The sequence below is a fragment of the Oncorhynchus masou genome, chromosome 18, assembly GCF_036934945.1.
Source record: "Oncorhynchus masou masou isolate Uvic2021 chromosome 18, UVic_Omas_1.1, whole genome shotgun sequence".
Lineage (NCBI taxonomy): Eukaryota > Metazoa > Chordata > Actinopteri > Salmoniformes > Salmonidae > Oncorhynchus > Oncorhynchus masou.
Genome location: NC_088229.1, coordinates 17,574,378 through 17,590,749, shown reverse-complemented (window position 1 = coordinate 17,590,749; position 16,372 = coordinate 17,574,378). Strand labels below are relative to the sequence as shown.

Genomic DNA, 16,372 nt, shown 5'->3' with positions numbered 1-16,372 from the left:
TGCTCTGGCCCCCCAATGGTGGAACAAACTCCCTCACGACGCCAGGACAGCGGAGTCAATCACCACCTTCCGGAGACACCTGAAACCCCACCTCTTTAAGGAATACCTAGGATAGGATAAAGTAATCCTTCTCACCCCCCCCCTTAAATGATTTAGATGCACTATTGTAAAGTGGCTGTTCCACTGGATGTCATAAGGCGAATTCACCAATTTGTAAGTCGCTCTGGATAAGAGCGTCTGCCAAATGACTTAATGTAAATGTAAATGTAAGTTGACCTGGAGCCAGTGGGTTTGGTGACGGATATGTAGTGAGGGCCAGGCAATGAGAGCATACAGGTCGCAGTGGTGGGGCTTTGGTGATGAAACGGATGGCACTGTGATAGACTACATCCAGTTTGCTGAGTAGCGTGTTGGAGGCTATTTTGTAAATGACATCGCCGAAGTCAAGGATCGGTAGGATAGTCAGTTTTACGAGGGTATGTTTGGCGGCATGAGTGAAGGAGGCTTTGTTGCGAAATAGGAGGCCGATTCTAGATTTAATTTTGGATTGGAGATGCTTAATGTGAGTCTGGAAGGAGAGTTTACAGTATAACCAGACACCTAGGTATTTGTAGTTGTCCAGAACCGCCCAGAGTAGTGATGCTAGTCAGGCGGGAGGGTGCGGGCAGCAATAGTGAAGGTAAGGTGGGATTCGAAATGGTCAGTGATCTGTTTATTAACTTGGCTTTCAAAGATTTTAGAAAGGCAGGTCAGGATGAATATAGGTCTATAACAGTTTGGGTCTAGAGTGTCTCCCCCTTTGAAGAGCGGGATGACTGTGGCAGCTTTCCAGACTTTGGGGATCTCAGACGATACAAAAGAGAGGTTGAAGGCTAGTAATAGGGGCTGCAAAATTTCGGCAGATCATTTTAGAAAGAGAGGGCCCAGCTCATTTGTAGGGATCCAGATTTTGCAGTTCTTTCAGAACATCCGCTGTCTGGATTTGGGTAGGGGAGAAGTGTGGGGGAGGGGGGGGGAGTTGCTGCAGGGGGTGCTGAGATGTTGGCCAGGTAGGGGTAGCCAGGTGGAAAGCATGACCAGCCGTGGAAAAATCCTTTTTGAAATGATCGATTATTGTAGATTTATCAGTGGTGACAGTGTTCCCTATCCTCAGTGCAGTGGGCAGCTGGGAGGAGGTGCTCTTATTCTCCATGTATTTTACAGTGTCCCAAAGTTTTTTGGAATTAGTGCTACAGGAAGCAAATTTCTGCTTGAAAAAGCTAGCCTTAGCTTTCCTAACTGTCTGAGTGTATTGTTCCTGACTTCCTTGAAAAGTTGCATATCGAGGGAGCTATTCAGTTGTAATGTTGTGTTGCTACCATGCTGTGTTGTCATGTGTTGCTGCCTTGCTATGTTGTTGTCTTAGGACTTTTTTTATGTAGTGTTGTGTTGTCTCTGATGCGTGATGTGTTTGTGCTATATTTATATTTTATACTTTTTTTTAACCCCCTGTCCCTGCAGGAGGCCTTTTGCCTTTTGGTAGGCCGTCATTGTAAATAAGAATTTGTTTTTAACTGACTTGCCTAGTTAAAGGTTACATTTAAAAAACATAATAATAATAAAAGCTTGGCCCACCTGTATTTGGGGAGTTTCTCCCATTTTTCTCTGCAGATCCTCTCAAGCTCTGTCAGGTTGGATGGGGAGCGTTGCTGCACAGCTATTTTCAGGTCTCTCCAGGGATGTTCGATCGGGCTCAAGTCCGGGCTCTGGCTGGGCCACTCAAGGACATTCAGAGGCTTGTCCCGAAGCCACTACTGCATTGTCTTGGCTGTGTGCTTAGGGTCGTTGTCCTGTTAGAAGGTGAACCTTCACCCTAGTTTGAGGTCCTGAGCGCTCTGGAGGTTTTCATCATAGATCTCTCTGTACTTTGCTGCGTTCATCTTTTCCTTGACCCCGACTAGTCTCCCAGGTTCTGCTGCTGAAAAACATCCCCACAGTATGATGCTGCCACCACTGTGCTTTATCGTAGGGAAGGTGCCAGGTTTGCTCTGTACACAATTCCTGGAAGCTGAAAATGTCCCAGTTCTTCCATGGCCTGCATACTCACCAGACATGTCACCCATTCAGTATGTTTCAAATCAAATCAAATTTTATTAGTCTCATGCGTCAAATACAACAGGTTGACCTTACAGTGAAACGCGTACTTACAAGCCCCTAACCAACAATGCAGTTAAAAAAATATGAGTAAGAATAAGAAATAAAAGTAACAAGTAATTAAAGAGCAGCAGTAAAATAACAATAGCGATATGATACACAGGGGGGATACCGGTACAGAGTCAATGTGCGGGGGCACCGGTTAGTTGAGGTAATATGTACATGCAGGTAGAATTATTAAAGTGACTATGTGTAGATGATAACAACAGAGTAGCAGCGGTGTAAAAGGGGGGGTGGACTCCAAGGAACCTGAAGCTCTCAACCTGCTCCACTACAGCCCCGTCAATGAGAATGGGGGAGTGCTCAGTCCTCTTTTTCCTGTAGTCCACAATCATCTCCTTTGTCTTGATCATGTTCAGGGAGAGGTTGGTGTCCTGGCACCACATGACCAGGTCTTTGACCTCCTCCCTATAGGCTGTCTCGTCGTTGATCAGGCCTACCACTATTGTGTCATTGGCAAACTTAATGATAGTGTTGGAGTCGTGCCTGGCCGTACAATCATGAGTGAACAGGAAGTACAGGAGGGGACTGAGCACACACCCATGAGGGGCACCTGTGTTGAGGATCTGCGAGGCGGATGTGTTGTTCCCTACCCTTACCACCTAGGGGTAGCCCGTTAAGAAGTCCAGGATCCAGTTGCAGAGGGAGGTGTTTAGTCCCAGGGTCCTTTGCTTATTGATGAGCCTTGAGGGCACTATGGTGTTGAACGCTGAGCTGTAGTCAATGAATAGCATTCTCACATAGGTGTTCCTTTTGTCCAGGTGGGAGTGCAATAGAGTGCAATAGAGATTGCATCATCTGTGGATCTGTTAGTGCGGTATGCAAATTGGAGTGGGTCTAGGGTTTCTGGGACAATGCCGTTAATGTGACCCATGACCAGCCTTTCAAAGCACGTCATAGCTACAGACGTGAGTGCTACGAGTCGGTAGTCATTTAGGCATGTTACCTTAGTGTTCTTGGGCACAGGGACTATGGTGGTCTGCTTAAAATATGTTGATATTACAGACTTGGACATGGAGAGGTTGAAAATGTCAGTGAAGAAACTTGCCAGTTCGTCAGGGCATCCTCGCAGTACACGTCCTGGTAATCCATCTGGCCCTGTGGCCTTCTGAATGTTGACCTGTTTAAAGGTCTAACTCACATTGGCTGCGGAGAGTGTGATCACACAGTCTTCTGGAACAGCTGGTGCTCTCATGAATGTTTCAGTCTTATTTGCCTCGAAGCGAGCATAGAAGTAGTTTAGCTCTTTTGGTAGGCTCGTGTCACTGGGCAGCTCTCGGCTGTTCTTCCCTTTATAGTCTGTTGTGGTTTGCAAGCCCTGCCACATCCGATGAGCGTCAGAGCCGGAGTAGTACGATTCAATCTTAGTCCTGTATTGACACTTTGCCTATTTGATGGTTCGTCGGAGGGCATAGAGGGATTTCTTATAAGCTTCTGGGTTAGAGTCTTGCCCCTTGAAAGCGGCAGCTCTAGCCTTTAACTCAGTGCGGATGTTGCCTGTAATCCATGGCTTCTGGATTGCGTATGTACGAACGGTCACAGTGGGGATGACGTCATCAATGCACTTATTGATGAAGCCAATGACTGATGTGGTGTAATCCCGGAACATATTCCAGTCTGTGCTAGCAAAACAGTCCTGTAGCTTACCATCTATTTAGGATGCTCTGTCTGGATCAACGTGTACGATAGCGTGTTCCAAATCCCGCAACTTCACACAGCCATTGAAGAGGAGTGGGACAACATTCCACAGGCCACAATCAATAGCCTGATTAACTCTATGGGAAGGAGATGTGCCATTCTGCATGAGGCAAATGGTGGTCACAGTAAATTCTGACCGGTTTTCTGATTCATGCCCCTAACCTTTTTTGAAAAGGTATCTGTGACAAACAGAAGCATATCTGTACTCCTGCTGATGTGAAATACATAGATTTGAGCCTAATCAATTGATTTCAATTGACTGATTTTCTTATATGAACTGTAACTAGGTAAAAATCTTTGAAATTGTTGCATGTTGCGTTTATATTTTTGGTCAGTGTATGTTCTGGAGCCCTGACCATCCGCTCAAAAGCAAAAAATAAATTTAAAAAACGTCCCACAGCTGAATCTAGCCGATCCCGATCCCTGCTTTCCCTGCGCAGTCATTGGTGGGAGTTGACTCATCGCTCACAGGGCTCTGTTGACCTACCAACGGCTGACTCCATTGTTTAATCCTGGTGTGGAATGTGAGCTATGTACTAGGCTGAGGCTGAATGCTCGTCAGCTTGTTGTTTTTTCTGCCGTAGAAGGCCAGGAGATAGATGGCTGCCTTGCCCTTCATGAAACATACCTGTGTATTTTAAGAAGACATGAGTATCCCGTAATCCCACCTGGAATCATGTTGGGCTGGAGCTCACCGGAACACATATGTTCTACTGCTTAAGCTCCTGTTCCTCTTATAGAATATTAGCTCAAACATATTGTGGAACTCCTTCACCTAAATATAAACAGTACCGGCACCCAACACGAGTACCAGCACCTATTTCAGTCAAAGTCAAGCCCTGCATGTAGCAATCCCAAAGTTTTTACTTGCCCTTCAAATGATTGGTTGTTGTTGAAGCGCCCCAATGTCATAACCTGTAATATAACACTGATCAAAATCAGCTAATTCAAGTCTATGGCAGCCTTTGAAAATAAATGGCTTTTAGTGAGAAACCCAGGAGTTCTCTTTAAATTAGCCTCGCAAGAGTCATGACACACACTGACAGTTTTTAAATCAGCTCCTAACACATTGTAACATTGAGAAACTGTGAGACTCTGCTCGTCAAGATGGGGTAATTCTCTGTGTATGGCCTTATTACAGCAGCTGGTAATAACTCTTCAGTGAGAAACCAGGGAGCTCTCATTATATTGTGACATGACGTAGTGATTTATAGTGTTAAACCAGTTGTCAAATAACTAAGACTTTCTCTTCGTCAAGTAGAGGTATTTCTTGTGTGGCCTGATTAAAACAGATGGTTGATTTAGTTTGTCAGTTGTTTTTAGGAAGCTGATTTGTTGGTCTTATGAGTGCAGTGTTTGAGTCTGAGAGTGACTGTGAGCAGGCTAGAGGCAGGCAGGCAGGCTCTAGTTTGACGACTACCTCATGGGGGTGGATAGGAGGATGTACGGTAGGCAGACAGGTATATGAGAAGAGAGGAAATGGAAATGGACACTGCCTGTCAAAGTATATTTAGACCCACAGCACAGGCAAGCTCTCTTTCTTAAACACGGACAGGGAGCTGCTCAGTCACTGGAGCTGTGCAATGTACAGTCTTACTTTCTAGAAGGCTGGTTACTGTTTGTTTATTGTGTTGTTTTACCACCTATTACGCCCAGTAGGGCTCTTCAGTTAGGGGATCCTCACCATTGGCTTTACTGTAATTCAGCTGGTTGTTATTTGTATTAAAAATACCAGAGGTTTCTGTAAGTAGGTGAACTTGCTAATTCTTATGCTAACTCTGTTGAATACCTACACAGTGTTGCTCATTTAGTTGTTGTTATTTTGGTTTGTAGGCTTCATATTTAGATTGTGTGGTATAGTGTTTGTGAATCAGTGAACCTGAACCCATTTAGAAGTGATTGTAACAGAAATTATAATGGTGTTTCTGTTTTCAGATGAACCCTATCTTCTAAGTACAACCTCTTCGAGAGATCCAGACAAAAGCGATGGAGGGAGGAGTGATGGAGAGAGAAGTGATGTCTGAGAAGCCAGTCATGCAGACACAGCCATCCACACTGCCCTTCTTTGACACGGCCCACGCCTTTAACCTGCTCCGGGGGATCCACGAACTCCGCGCAGAGCGCAAGTTCTTTGACGTCACGCTCTGCGCAGAGGGCCGCGAGTTCCATTGCCACCGGACTGTGTTGGCCGCAGCCAGCACCTACTTCAGGGCCATGTTCGCCGGGACGCTGAGAGAGAGCGCCATGGACCGTGTGGTCCTTCACGAGGTGTCTGCTGAACTACTGGGCCTGCTGGTGGACTTCTGTTATACAGGCCGAGTCACAGTCACCCAGGATAATGTAGACCTCCTGCTGAAGACGGCCGACCTGTTCCAGTTCCCCTCCGTTAAAGAGGCCTGCTGTGCCTTCTTGGAGCAGAGATTAGACGTCTCCAACTGCCTGGAGATCCAGGACTTTGCAGAGGCCTACGCCTGCCATGACTTGGCCGTCAGCGCCCGCCGCTTCGTCCTCAAGAACATTGTGGACCTCGCCAAAGGCAAGGACTTTAAGCGGTTGCCCTGGAAACGGCTGCTGGAGTTCGTGTCGGATGATGCGCTGTGTGTGGACAAGGAGGAGACGGTCTATCAGATCGCGGTGCGCTGGGTTAAAGCAGACTTACAGAGGCGGCTCCACTACTGGCCCACGCTGCTGGAGCAGGTCAGACTACCCTTTGTACGTCGGTTCTATCTACTCGCCCATGTGGAAAGCGACCCCCTGGTTTACCTCTCCCCCTCCTGCCTGAGGATGGTGAGCGAGGCCCGGAGCTTCCAGTCGTGTGAGTATGACCGGCATGACAGACCCTGCCAACGCATGCGGCCGCGGCCCTCCACCGGCCTGGCTGAGATCCTGGTGGTGGTGGGCGGCTGTGACCAGGACTGTGACGAGCTGGTCACTGTGGACTGTTATAACCCTCAGACTGGACAGTGGCGCTACCTGGCCGAGTTCCCCGATCACCTGGGAGGGGGCTACAGTATGGCCGCCCTGGGCAATGATATGTATGTCACAGGTAGGTTGACAATGCTCGTTATACACTCTTGTACACACTATTTATGTTGTTTGGTAACACATAACTATCAAGGCATATTTTATATTGGATTAATTAAGGGTAATTGGTAGTTTATAAATGTGAAAAGGTATAAAATGTATGGAATTTAACTGGATATAGCAGCATAACATCTTTCTTTATACTGCAGGTTAGGCTATATGTTTAAAACACAATCTACATCAGTGTGATGTGTTTATATACAACGGACAGCAGTTTACATAAGTGGTTACAGTTGCTGTGTGATGTCTTAGTCACTGTTACCAGAATGCTCTGCAGCTTTCAAGTCAGTGAATCTTATGAAATAGCAGGCAGTCAGTAAGAGTTTAAATAAACCACAGCCAGCCACTCTGGCTATATGAGAGGGAGGAGCGTTGAGGTGAGCTAGCTAGGTGGGAGGAACATGGTGTCCTGCCAAGACTGCAGCAGTAGTTGGTGGGCTCACTGAGACACAGACCTGGGTTCAAATACTATTTGAAATATTTTATATATTTTGAGTGTGTATTTGAACCCGCCTGGACAATCCTATTGGTTCATTAATTAAGCCAGGCTAGCTCAATCAAGCAATGATCACCTTTTTTAAATAGTACTTGAAACTAGGTCTCTCAAAGAGGCCATCATCATCAGCGAATGGCTTTCCGGATCAGGAAGAGTGTTTCCTTTGAGAAAACATCTCAGGCCCTCACACGCTGCCTGTAATTGTCAGGACAGTGATGGGGGTCATAAATCATTAGCAGTGCTCTCATACCTTACAGCAGGTGGCTGCAGCACAGAGCACATGGTTGGGAAATGGGCTAGTGTTATGAAAGGTGACAGGTTGATTCAACATCCTTATATTCATTAAACCTACAATGTGAAGCTACAGCTGCTAAACAGACATAGAATGAGTACAACACATGTCGAGGAAATTGAAAGAAGTATTGAAATGAAGATACATTATTCAGTTGCCAAGTTATTCAGCATATAAAATGGGGCAAGTATTCTTCCACATAAAGCTTATACCCAGATTTCATGTCTGACCTATTGGTGATTTCCTCTGTGCTAGAACACCCAAGGGTGATGCATGGGTTTTCAATTAGCACCACTTAGCTGTAACCTGACCACATGTGAAGAACAGCATGTCTTTTGTGGATCTCTTCCATCTCAAACACACCTCTCTCCTGTCCTTTGCACCATAGGAGGATCTGACGGTTCGCGTCTCTATGATGGCGTGTGGCGCTACAACTCCAGCGTTAACGAGTGGACCGAGGTGTCGCCAATGCTCAAAGCACGGGAGTACCACAGTTCCTGTGTCCTCAGAGGTCAGCTGTATGTGGTGGCGCCAGACAGCACGGAGCGCTACGACCACGCGCTGGACTGCTGGGAGGCCCTGCCCGCCATGCTGCACTCTATGGACAACTGCTCCACCACCACCTGTAAGGGGCGTCTCTACGCCATCGGCTCCATGACCACAACAGGGGAGGACAACATGGCCATACAGTGTTACGATGTGGACACCAACCGCTGGACCCTGGTCAACTGTGGCGAGCTGCCACCATGGTCTTTCGCTCCCAAGACGGTCACCCTCAATGGGCTCATCTACTTTGTCAGGTGAGGAGAATATGGACAGGAATGTGGGGCACTGAAAAAGTATTTGAAAATTATTTTAAATCTAAATGGGATCAACTTTATAAAGGTTGGATGAGATAGAAACTTGCTAAACAATGTGGAAGTACATAGAGGTCAATCATTCTGTCCTAATGTTAAGGACAGCTGTAGCTGTTAAACAGAAGGGGTGCATGAATGGTATATGGTTTTACATTTACACATAGCGAGACCGAATCAAGACCAAGACAAATCGAGTCCGAGTCAAGACCAAGACAAAACAGAGTCAAGACCGGGATGGAGCGAGACACGGTCAAGACCGGGACCAGAACAATGCGACTCCAATTTAAGACCACAGTAATAAGAGCTCAAAATGTACAGTATTTCTGTGTCAATATTTCAGAAGAACTTATGGATTCTTTAGCCATTCAGAATGTTGAAAATTTTATTCTCAGAGAAAATAGAGAGCTACTACAAATTTTCACTAACCATAGTCTCTAAATAAGATAAAAATTCTAAATGTTACAATTTCCCCCGGCCTACCCTCGGCGAGTACACAACTCTCAAATAATTTCCCCGTCTCCTCTTCTAGGGGAGCAAAGAAATTCCAAAGAGCGTGACAAGGTTTTAGGATATGTTTCAACAAAAGTAAAGGACAGTAATGTTGCGAGTAAAGTAGAAAGCCCAGGTTTTAATAGTCTATAAGATATAAAAATGTGTAATGAAAGGAGTGTGGATATCTGGCCTGGCAAAGCGGACTCATGTGCTGACTGAACAGGGGCTGATAATGAGTTTTTTCCTCCACTGGTCTTGGCCGGTCTCAGGAATAAATTACAAGTCCTCATTGTCCAAGACCAAGTAAAAATGTATCAAGAACAAGACACTTAATATGTGGTCTCAAGACTGGTCTTGTGTACGACAACACTGATTGAATGCATCAAATCAAATGTTATTTGTCACATGTGCCGAATACAACCGTGAAATGCTTACTTACAAGCCCATAAACAACAATGCAATTCAAGAAAGAGTTAAGAAAATATTTACTAAATAAAGTAACAAAGAAAAAGTAACAAAATTACATAACATAACAGTAATGAGGCGATATACAGGGGGTACCGGGAATGTGCGGGAGTACAGGTTAGTACAGGTTAGTTTGTACATGTAGGTTTGGGTAAAGTGACTATGCATAGATAATAAACAGCGAGTAGCAGCAGTGTAAAAACAAGGGAGGATGGGGGTGTCAATGTAAATAGTCCGGGTGGTCATTTGAATACTTGTTAAGCGGTACCGAAGCCTTTTGGACTTAGACTTGGCGCTCCGGTACTGCTTGCCGTGCAGTAGGAGAGAATAGTCTGACTTGGGTGGCTGGAGTCTGACAATTTTTTGGGCCTTCCTGACACCGCCTAGTACAGTGAGGGAAAAAAACTATTTGATCCCCAGATGATTTTGTACGTTTGTCCACTGACAAAGAAATGATCAGTCTATAGTTTTAATGGTAGGTTTATTTGAACAGTGAGAGACAGAATAACAACAAAAAAATCCTGAAAAACGCATGTCAAAAATGTTATAAATTGATTTGCATTTTAATGAGGGAAATAAGTATTTGACCCCTCTGCAAAACATGACTTAGTACTTGGTGGCAAAACCCTTGTTCGCAATCACAGAGGTCAGACATTTCTTGTAGTTGGCCACCAGGTTTGCACACATCTCAGGAGGGATTTTGTCCCACTCCTCTTTGTAGATCTTATTGAAGTAATTTAGGTTGAGGCTGACGTTTGGCATCTCGAACCTTCAGCTCCATCCACAGATTATCTATGGTATTAAGGTCTGGAGACTGGCTAGGCCACTCCAGGACCTTAATGTGCTTCTTCTTGAGCCACTCCTTTGTTGCCTTAGCCGTGTGTTTTGGGTCATTGCCATGCTGGAATACCTATCTACGACCCATTTTCAATGCCCTGACTGAGGGAAGGAGGTTCTCATCCAGGATTTGACGGTACATGGCCCTGTCCATCGTCCCTTTGATGCAGTGAAGTTGTCCTGGTCCCCCCAGCAGAAAAACACCCCCAAAGAATAATGTTTCCACCTCCATGTTTGACGGTGGGGGTGGTGTTCTTGGGGTCATAGGCAGCATTCCTCCTCCTCCAAACACGGCGAGTTGAGTTGATGCCAAAGAGCTCCATTTTGGTCTCATCTGATCACAACACTTTCACCCAGTTGTCCTCTAAATCATTCAGATGTTCATTGGCATACTTCAGACGGGCATGTATATGTGCTTTCTTGAGCAGGGGGACCTTGCGGGCGCTGCAGGATTTCAGTCCTTCACGGCGTAGTGTGTTACTAATTGTTTTCTTGGTGACAATGGTCCCAGCTGCCTTGAGATCATTGACAAGATACTCACGTGTAGTTCTGGGCTGATTCCTCACCATTCTCATGACCATGTAACTCCACGAGGTGAGATCTTGCATGGAGCCCCAGGCCGAGGGAGATTGACAGTTCTTTTGTGTTTCTTCCATTTGCGAATAATCACACCAACTGTTGTCACCTTCTCACCAAGCTGCTTGGCGATGGTCTTGTAGCCCATTACAGCCTTGTGTAGGTCTACAATCTTGTCCCTGACATCCTTGGAGAGCTCTTTGGTCTTGGCCATGGTGGAGAGTTTGGAATCGGACTGATTGATTGCTTCTGTGGACAGGTTTATTTTATACAGGTAACCAACTGAGATTAGGAGCACTCCCTTTAAGAGTGTGCTCCTAATCTCAGCTCGTTACCTGTATAAAAGACACCTGGGAGCCAGAAATCTTTCTGATTGAGAGGGGGTCAAATACTTATTTCCCTCATTAAAATGCAAATCAATTTATAACATTTTTGACATGCGTTTATCTGGATTTTTGTGTTGTTATTCTGTCTCTCACTGTTCAAATAAACCTACCATTAAAATTATAGACGGATCATTTCCTTGTTAGTGGGCAAATGTACAAAATCAGCAGGGGAACAAATACTTTTTTCCCTCACTGTATATAGGTCCTGGATGGCAGGAAGCTTGGCCCCAGTGATGTATTGGGCCACACACACTACCCTCTGTAGCGCCTTACGGTCGGATGCCGAGCAGTTGCCATACCAGGCAGTGATGCTACCAGTCAGGATGCTCTCGATGGTGCAGCAGTATAACTTTGAGGATCTGGGGACCCATGCCAAATCTTTTCAGTCTGAGGGGGAAAAGGTGTTGTCGTGCTTTCTTCACAACTGTCTTGGTGTGTTTGGACCATGATAGTTTGTTGGTGATGTGGACACGAAGGAACTTGAAACTCTCGACACACTCTACTACAGCCCCGTTGATGATAATGGGGCCTGTTCGGCCCTCCTTTTCCAATAGTCCACGTTCAGCTCCTTTGTCTTGCTCACATTGAGGGAGAGGTTGTTATCCTGGCACCACACTGCCAGGTCTCTGACCTCCTCCATATAGGCTGTCTCAGTTTGTTTCATAATTGTCCCCTGTGGGAATCAATTCTACAATTCTATCAATTCTACGACCCTGGCATTGCAAGCCCCATGCATTGCAAGCCCCATGCTCTACAAACGGAGCCACAGGGCAGCAGTGACATTTCTACATTTAAGTCATTTGGCACTCTGGATTCTTGCTTTCTAGGGATGACTCGGCAGAGGTCGACATCTACAACCCTCAGAAGAATGAATGGGACAAGATCAGCCCCATGACACAGGTATGTGACACACAGGAGGTGCTAATGTTATGGCCTGCCACATTTTTCCCTCTGCCTTTACAATAGTATTTATATCAACATTTGTACTGTTTCCTTCTTCAGGTCCATGTAGGAGGCAGTGTGGCAGTCCTGGGTGGTCGTCTCTTCGTGTCTGGTGGCTATGACAACACATTTGTGGCTATGACAACACATTTGTACTGTTTCCTTCTTCAGGTCCATTTAGGAGGCAGTGTGGCAGTCCTGGGTGGTCGTCTCTTCGTGTCTGGTGGCTATGACAACACATTTGTACTGCTTCCTTCTTCAGGTCCATGTAGGAGGCAGTGTGGAGGCGTCTCTTCGTGTCTGGTGGCTATGACAACACATTTGTACTGTTTCCTTCTTCAGGTCCATGTAGGAGGCAGTGTGGCAGTCCTGGGTGGTCGTCTCTTCGTGTCTGGTGGCTATGACAACACATTTGTACTGTTTCCTTCTTCAGGTCCATTTAGGAGGCAGTGTGGCAGTCCTGGGTGGTCGTCTCTTCGTGTCTGGTGGCTATGACAACACATTTGTACTGCTTCCTTCTTCAGGTCCATGTAGGAGGCAGTGTGGCAGTCCTGGGTGGTCGTCTCTTCGTGTCTGGTGGCTATGACAACACATTTGAGCTGTCTGACATAGTGGAGGCCTACGACCCCTCCACCCATATCTGGACACCCGCAGGCCGCCTTCCCCAGCCCACCTTCTGGCATGGCAGTGTCAGCATCTTCCGCCAGCTCATGCCCGCCGTATCCAACGCTTTCGAACCCATTGACCTGCCCGAGGCTAACTCCATCCACCTGCACCGACACCACCGCAACCAGGCCATGCACAACCACAACCTCAACGTCAACCCAGTGTAACGCACTCCAAAAACTAATGGGTCAGGGAATATCATACTGACCACTGTTTCAGCCATTTTAGGTTTACTGTGAAAACATACCTCTTTATGATGCTACAGAAAAGGTGTAAATACAGAGTGATCAAATGATCCTGCATGGATGTGATCACTATAGGACTGTAACTACATTACATTGTGCTTATGTGACTGAACATGTGTGCAATTTTGTGATCCCCATGTAATTCACTTGCCTACCACACTGTCATTGATCATGATCAATGGGCATATTATTGACTGGACTAATAGAGTGACTGGGTATGAAGGTCTCATGTTGGGGAAAGAAAAATCTATACATACATGGATAATCTACGGCAGGCAGTAGTGTATTATCTAGATTATGGTTATACAGTTGAAGTCGGAAGTTTACATACACCTTAGCCAAATACATTTAAACTCAGTTTTTCACAATTCCTGACATTTAATCCTAAAAATTCATAAAAACATAATAATTCCATTTTAGGTCAGTTAGGATCACCACTTTATTTTAAGAATGTGAAATGTCAGAATAATAGGAGGGAGAATGATTTATTTCAGCTTTTATTTCTTTCATCACATTCCCAGTGGGTCAGAAGTTTACATATACTAATTGAGTGTTTGGTAGCATTGCCTTTAAATTGTTTAACTTGGGTCAAACTTTTCGGGTAGCTTTCCACAAGCTTCCTATAAGTTGGGTGAATTTTGGCCTATTCCGTCTGACAGAGCTGGAGTAACTGAGTCAGGTTTGTAGGCGTTCTTGCTCGCACACGCTTTTTCAGTTCTGCCCATGAATTTTCTATGGGATTGAGGTCAGGGATTTGTGGTGGCCACTCCAATACCTTGACGTTGTTGTCTTTAAACCATTTTGCCACGACTTTGGAAGTATGCTTTGGGTCCATGTCCATTTGGAAGACCCATTTGCGACCAAGCTTTAACTTCCTGACTGATGTCTTGAGATGTTGCTTCAATATATCCACATAATTTTACTTTCTCATGATGCCATCTATTTTGTGAAGTGCACCAGTCCCTCCTGCATCAAAGCACCCCCACAACATGATGCTACCACCCTCGTGTTTCACAGTTGGGATGGTGTAATTCGGCTTGCAAGCATCCCCCTTTTTCCTCCAAACATAACGATGGTTATTATGGCCAAACAGTTCCATTTTTGTTTCTTCAGACCAGAGGACATTTCTCCAAAAGTACGATCTTTGTCCCAATGTGCAGTTGAAAACAGTAGTCTGGCTTTTTTATGGTGGGTTTGGAGCAGTGGCTTCTTCGTTGCTGACCGGCCTTTCAGGTTATGTTGATATAGGACTCGTTTTACTGTGGATATAGATACTTTTGTACCTGTTTCCTCCAGCATCTTCACAAGGTCCTTTGCTGGTGTGCTGGGATTGATTTGCACTTTTCACACCAAAGCATGTTCATCTCTGAGACAGAACGAGTCTCCTTCCTGAGTGGTATAACGGCCGCGCGGTCCCATGGTGTTTATGCTTGCGTACTATTGTTTGTACAGATGAACGTGGTACCTTCAGGCATTTGGAAATTGCTCCCAAGAATGAACCAGACTTGTGGAGGTCTACATTTTTTTCCTGAGGTCTTGGCTGATTTCTTTTGATTTTCCCATGATGTCAAGCAAAGAGGCACTCCTCCAATTGACTCAGGCTAATTGACATAATTTATCAGAAGCTTCTAAAGCCATGACATTTTCTGGAATTTTCCAAGTCGTTTAAAGGCAGTCAACTTAAGTGTATGTAAAATTCTGACCCACTGGAATTGTGATACAGTGAATTATAAGTGAAATAATCTGTCTGTAAACAATTGTTGGAAAAATGACTTGTGTCATGCACGAAGTAGAGGTCCTAACCGACTTTCTAAAACTATAGTTTGCTAACAAGAAATGTGTGGAGTGGTTGAAAAACAAGTTTTAATGACTCCAACCTAAGTGTATGTAAACTTCCGACTTCAACTGTATATCTTTTTTAAATTTTTTTATCTTACATAATCAACTAACTACAGAGTTGTTTTCCACTTTCCGGTTGTGAGAGCCAACATTATCGCTCATAATCAGTGGCATGACCCCAAACATTCCAAAAGCTAATACAACCACCACAATGTTTTCTAGCACTAACCAGCTTTGATAACCATTGTGAAATTAATCTGGAGACTTGTCCAGTGCTGTACAACTATGGAACCTTAGGATGGAATCAGAGCATGTGATGCAACTGGGACTGGGTTGCTAAAACCCCATCAAAGTGATAAATTAAATAGATGTGTCCCTGTTTTATTGATATGATAGATTATCAGATGCTGATCACCGTTTTGCTCTCCCTCATCTAGACTGACTGTTTACACCTAATTGGCACGACTACCAATGTAGCCTGCATGAAGTACTGGTCATATTTTCTTTCAAGGTGCATTTATTTTATTATAGATGCTTTAATATTTTATTAGAATGGTTTAGTGTTATTTATGAAAATGTATTTGTAGTGTTAGTTCATATAACGTTAGTGTGTTTTCCTAGTGCAACAGGTGGCAGAGGTACATATGAAGATAGATACCGGTGACAACCGCTGTTATGGTAACTGGAGGTGGTAACACATTCTCAATTTATTTGTGCAACATGTGTTTGACTAAAGTTAATTTTAGTATTGTTTACTTACTGTAATGCCATTCAGTTGTGTGTTTTATTAGTTTTCATACAAGATGTTTGAGTTGTCCCAACACAGTTTTTCATATTTGCGTTGTTTGTATACTGTAGAGAGGTCATCCTTACAGTGTGATTACAATAAAACTGCAGGCAGGACTGCCACTTTATTCTGTTTACCGTTTGACTTGATGATGCAAGACAATCCCATTGATTTACATTCACTTCTCACAACCTGACCTAATTGACTTATCTCATCAAATTGTGTAAAAACACAACAAACTTCATAAAACCTAAGCCAACTTATATTACATTGTCAGACCCAATGCACAGGCAAAATGAATAAGATGCCCACAGAGTAGGGGAATGTCTTGAGGGGTTCATCATCTACTGGGCTGAGTGGGAACCAGTTTTTCTGTACAGTAATTTAGACAGAAAACATGGTTACAATAATGACTGAAATTAAATTAATGCTTCGACTGCAGAGCAGAGCGAGTAGCCACAGTGTGGGAGTTTTTGAAGTCTTGCAGTACTCAAGCTGCTCTAGGCTTCTCCAATGA

General features: G+C 44.7%; 1 protein-coding gene across 1 annotated transcript in view; it reads left to right on the top strand.

Annotated features, from left to right (window-relative positions):
- Positions 1–15,982, top strand: part of LOC135504116 (kelch-like protein 21) — a 29,504-nt gene extending 13,522 nt beyond the window's left edge. The window contains exons 2-5 of the mRNA XM_064922414.1: positions 5,827–6,937; positions 8,152–8,563; positions 12,204–12,276; positions 12,843–15,982. Of these exons, the coding sequence (XP_064778486.1) occupies positions 5,878–6,937; positions 8,152–8,563; positions 12,204–12,276; positions 12,843–13,151 (1,854 nt within the window). The 5' untranslated portion in view covers positions 5,827–5,877 and the 3' untranslated portion in view covers positions 13,152–15,982. The remainder of the gene's footprint in view (positions 1–5,826; positions 6,938–8,151; positions 8,564–12,203; positions 12,277–12,842) is intronic.
- Positions 15,983–16,372: the final 390 nt, after the last annotated feature.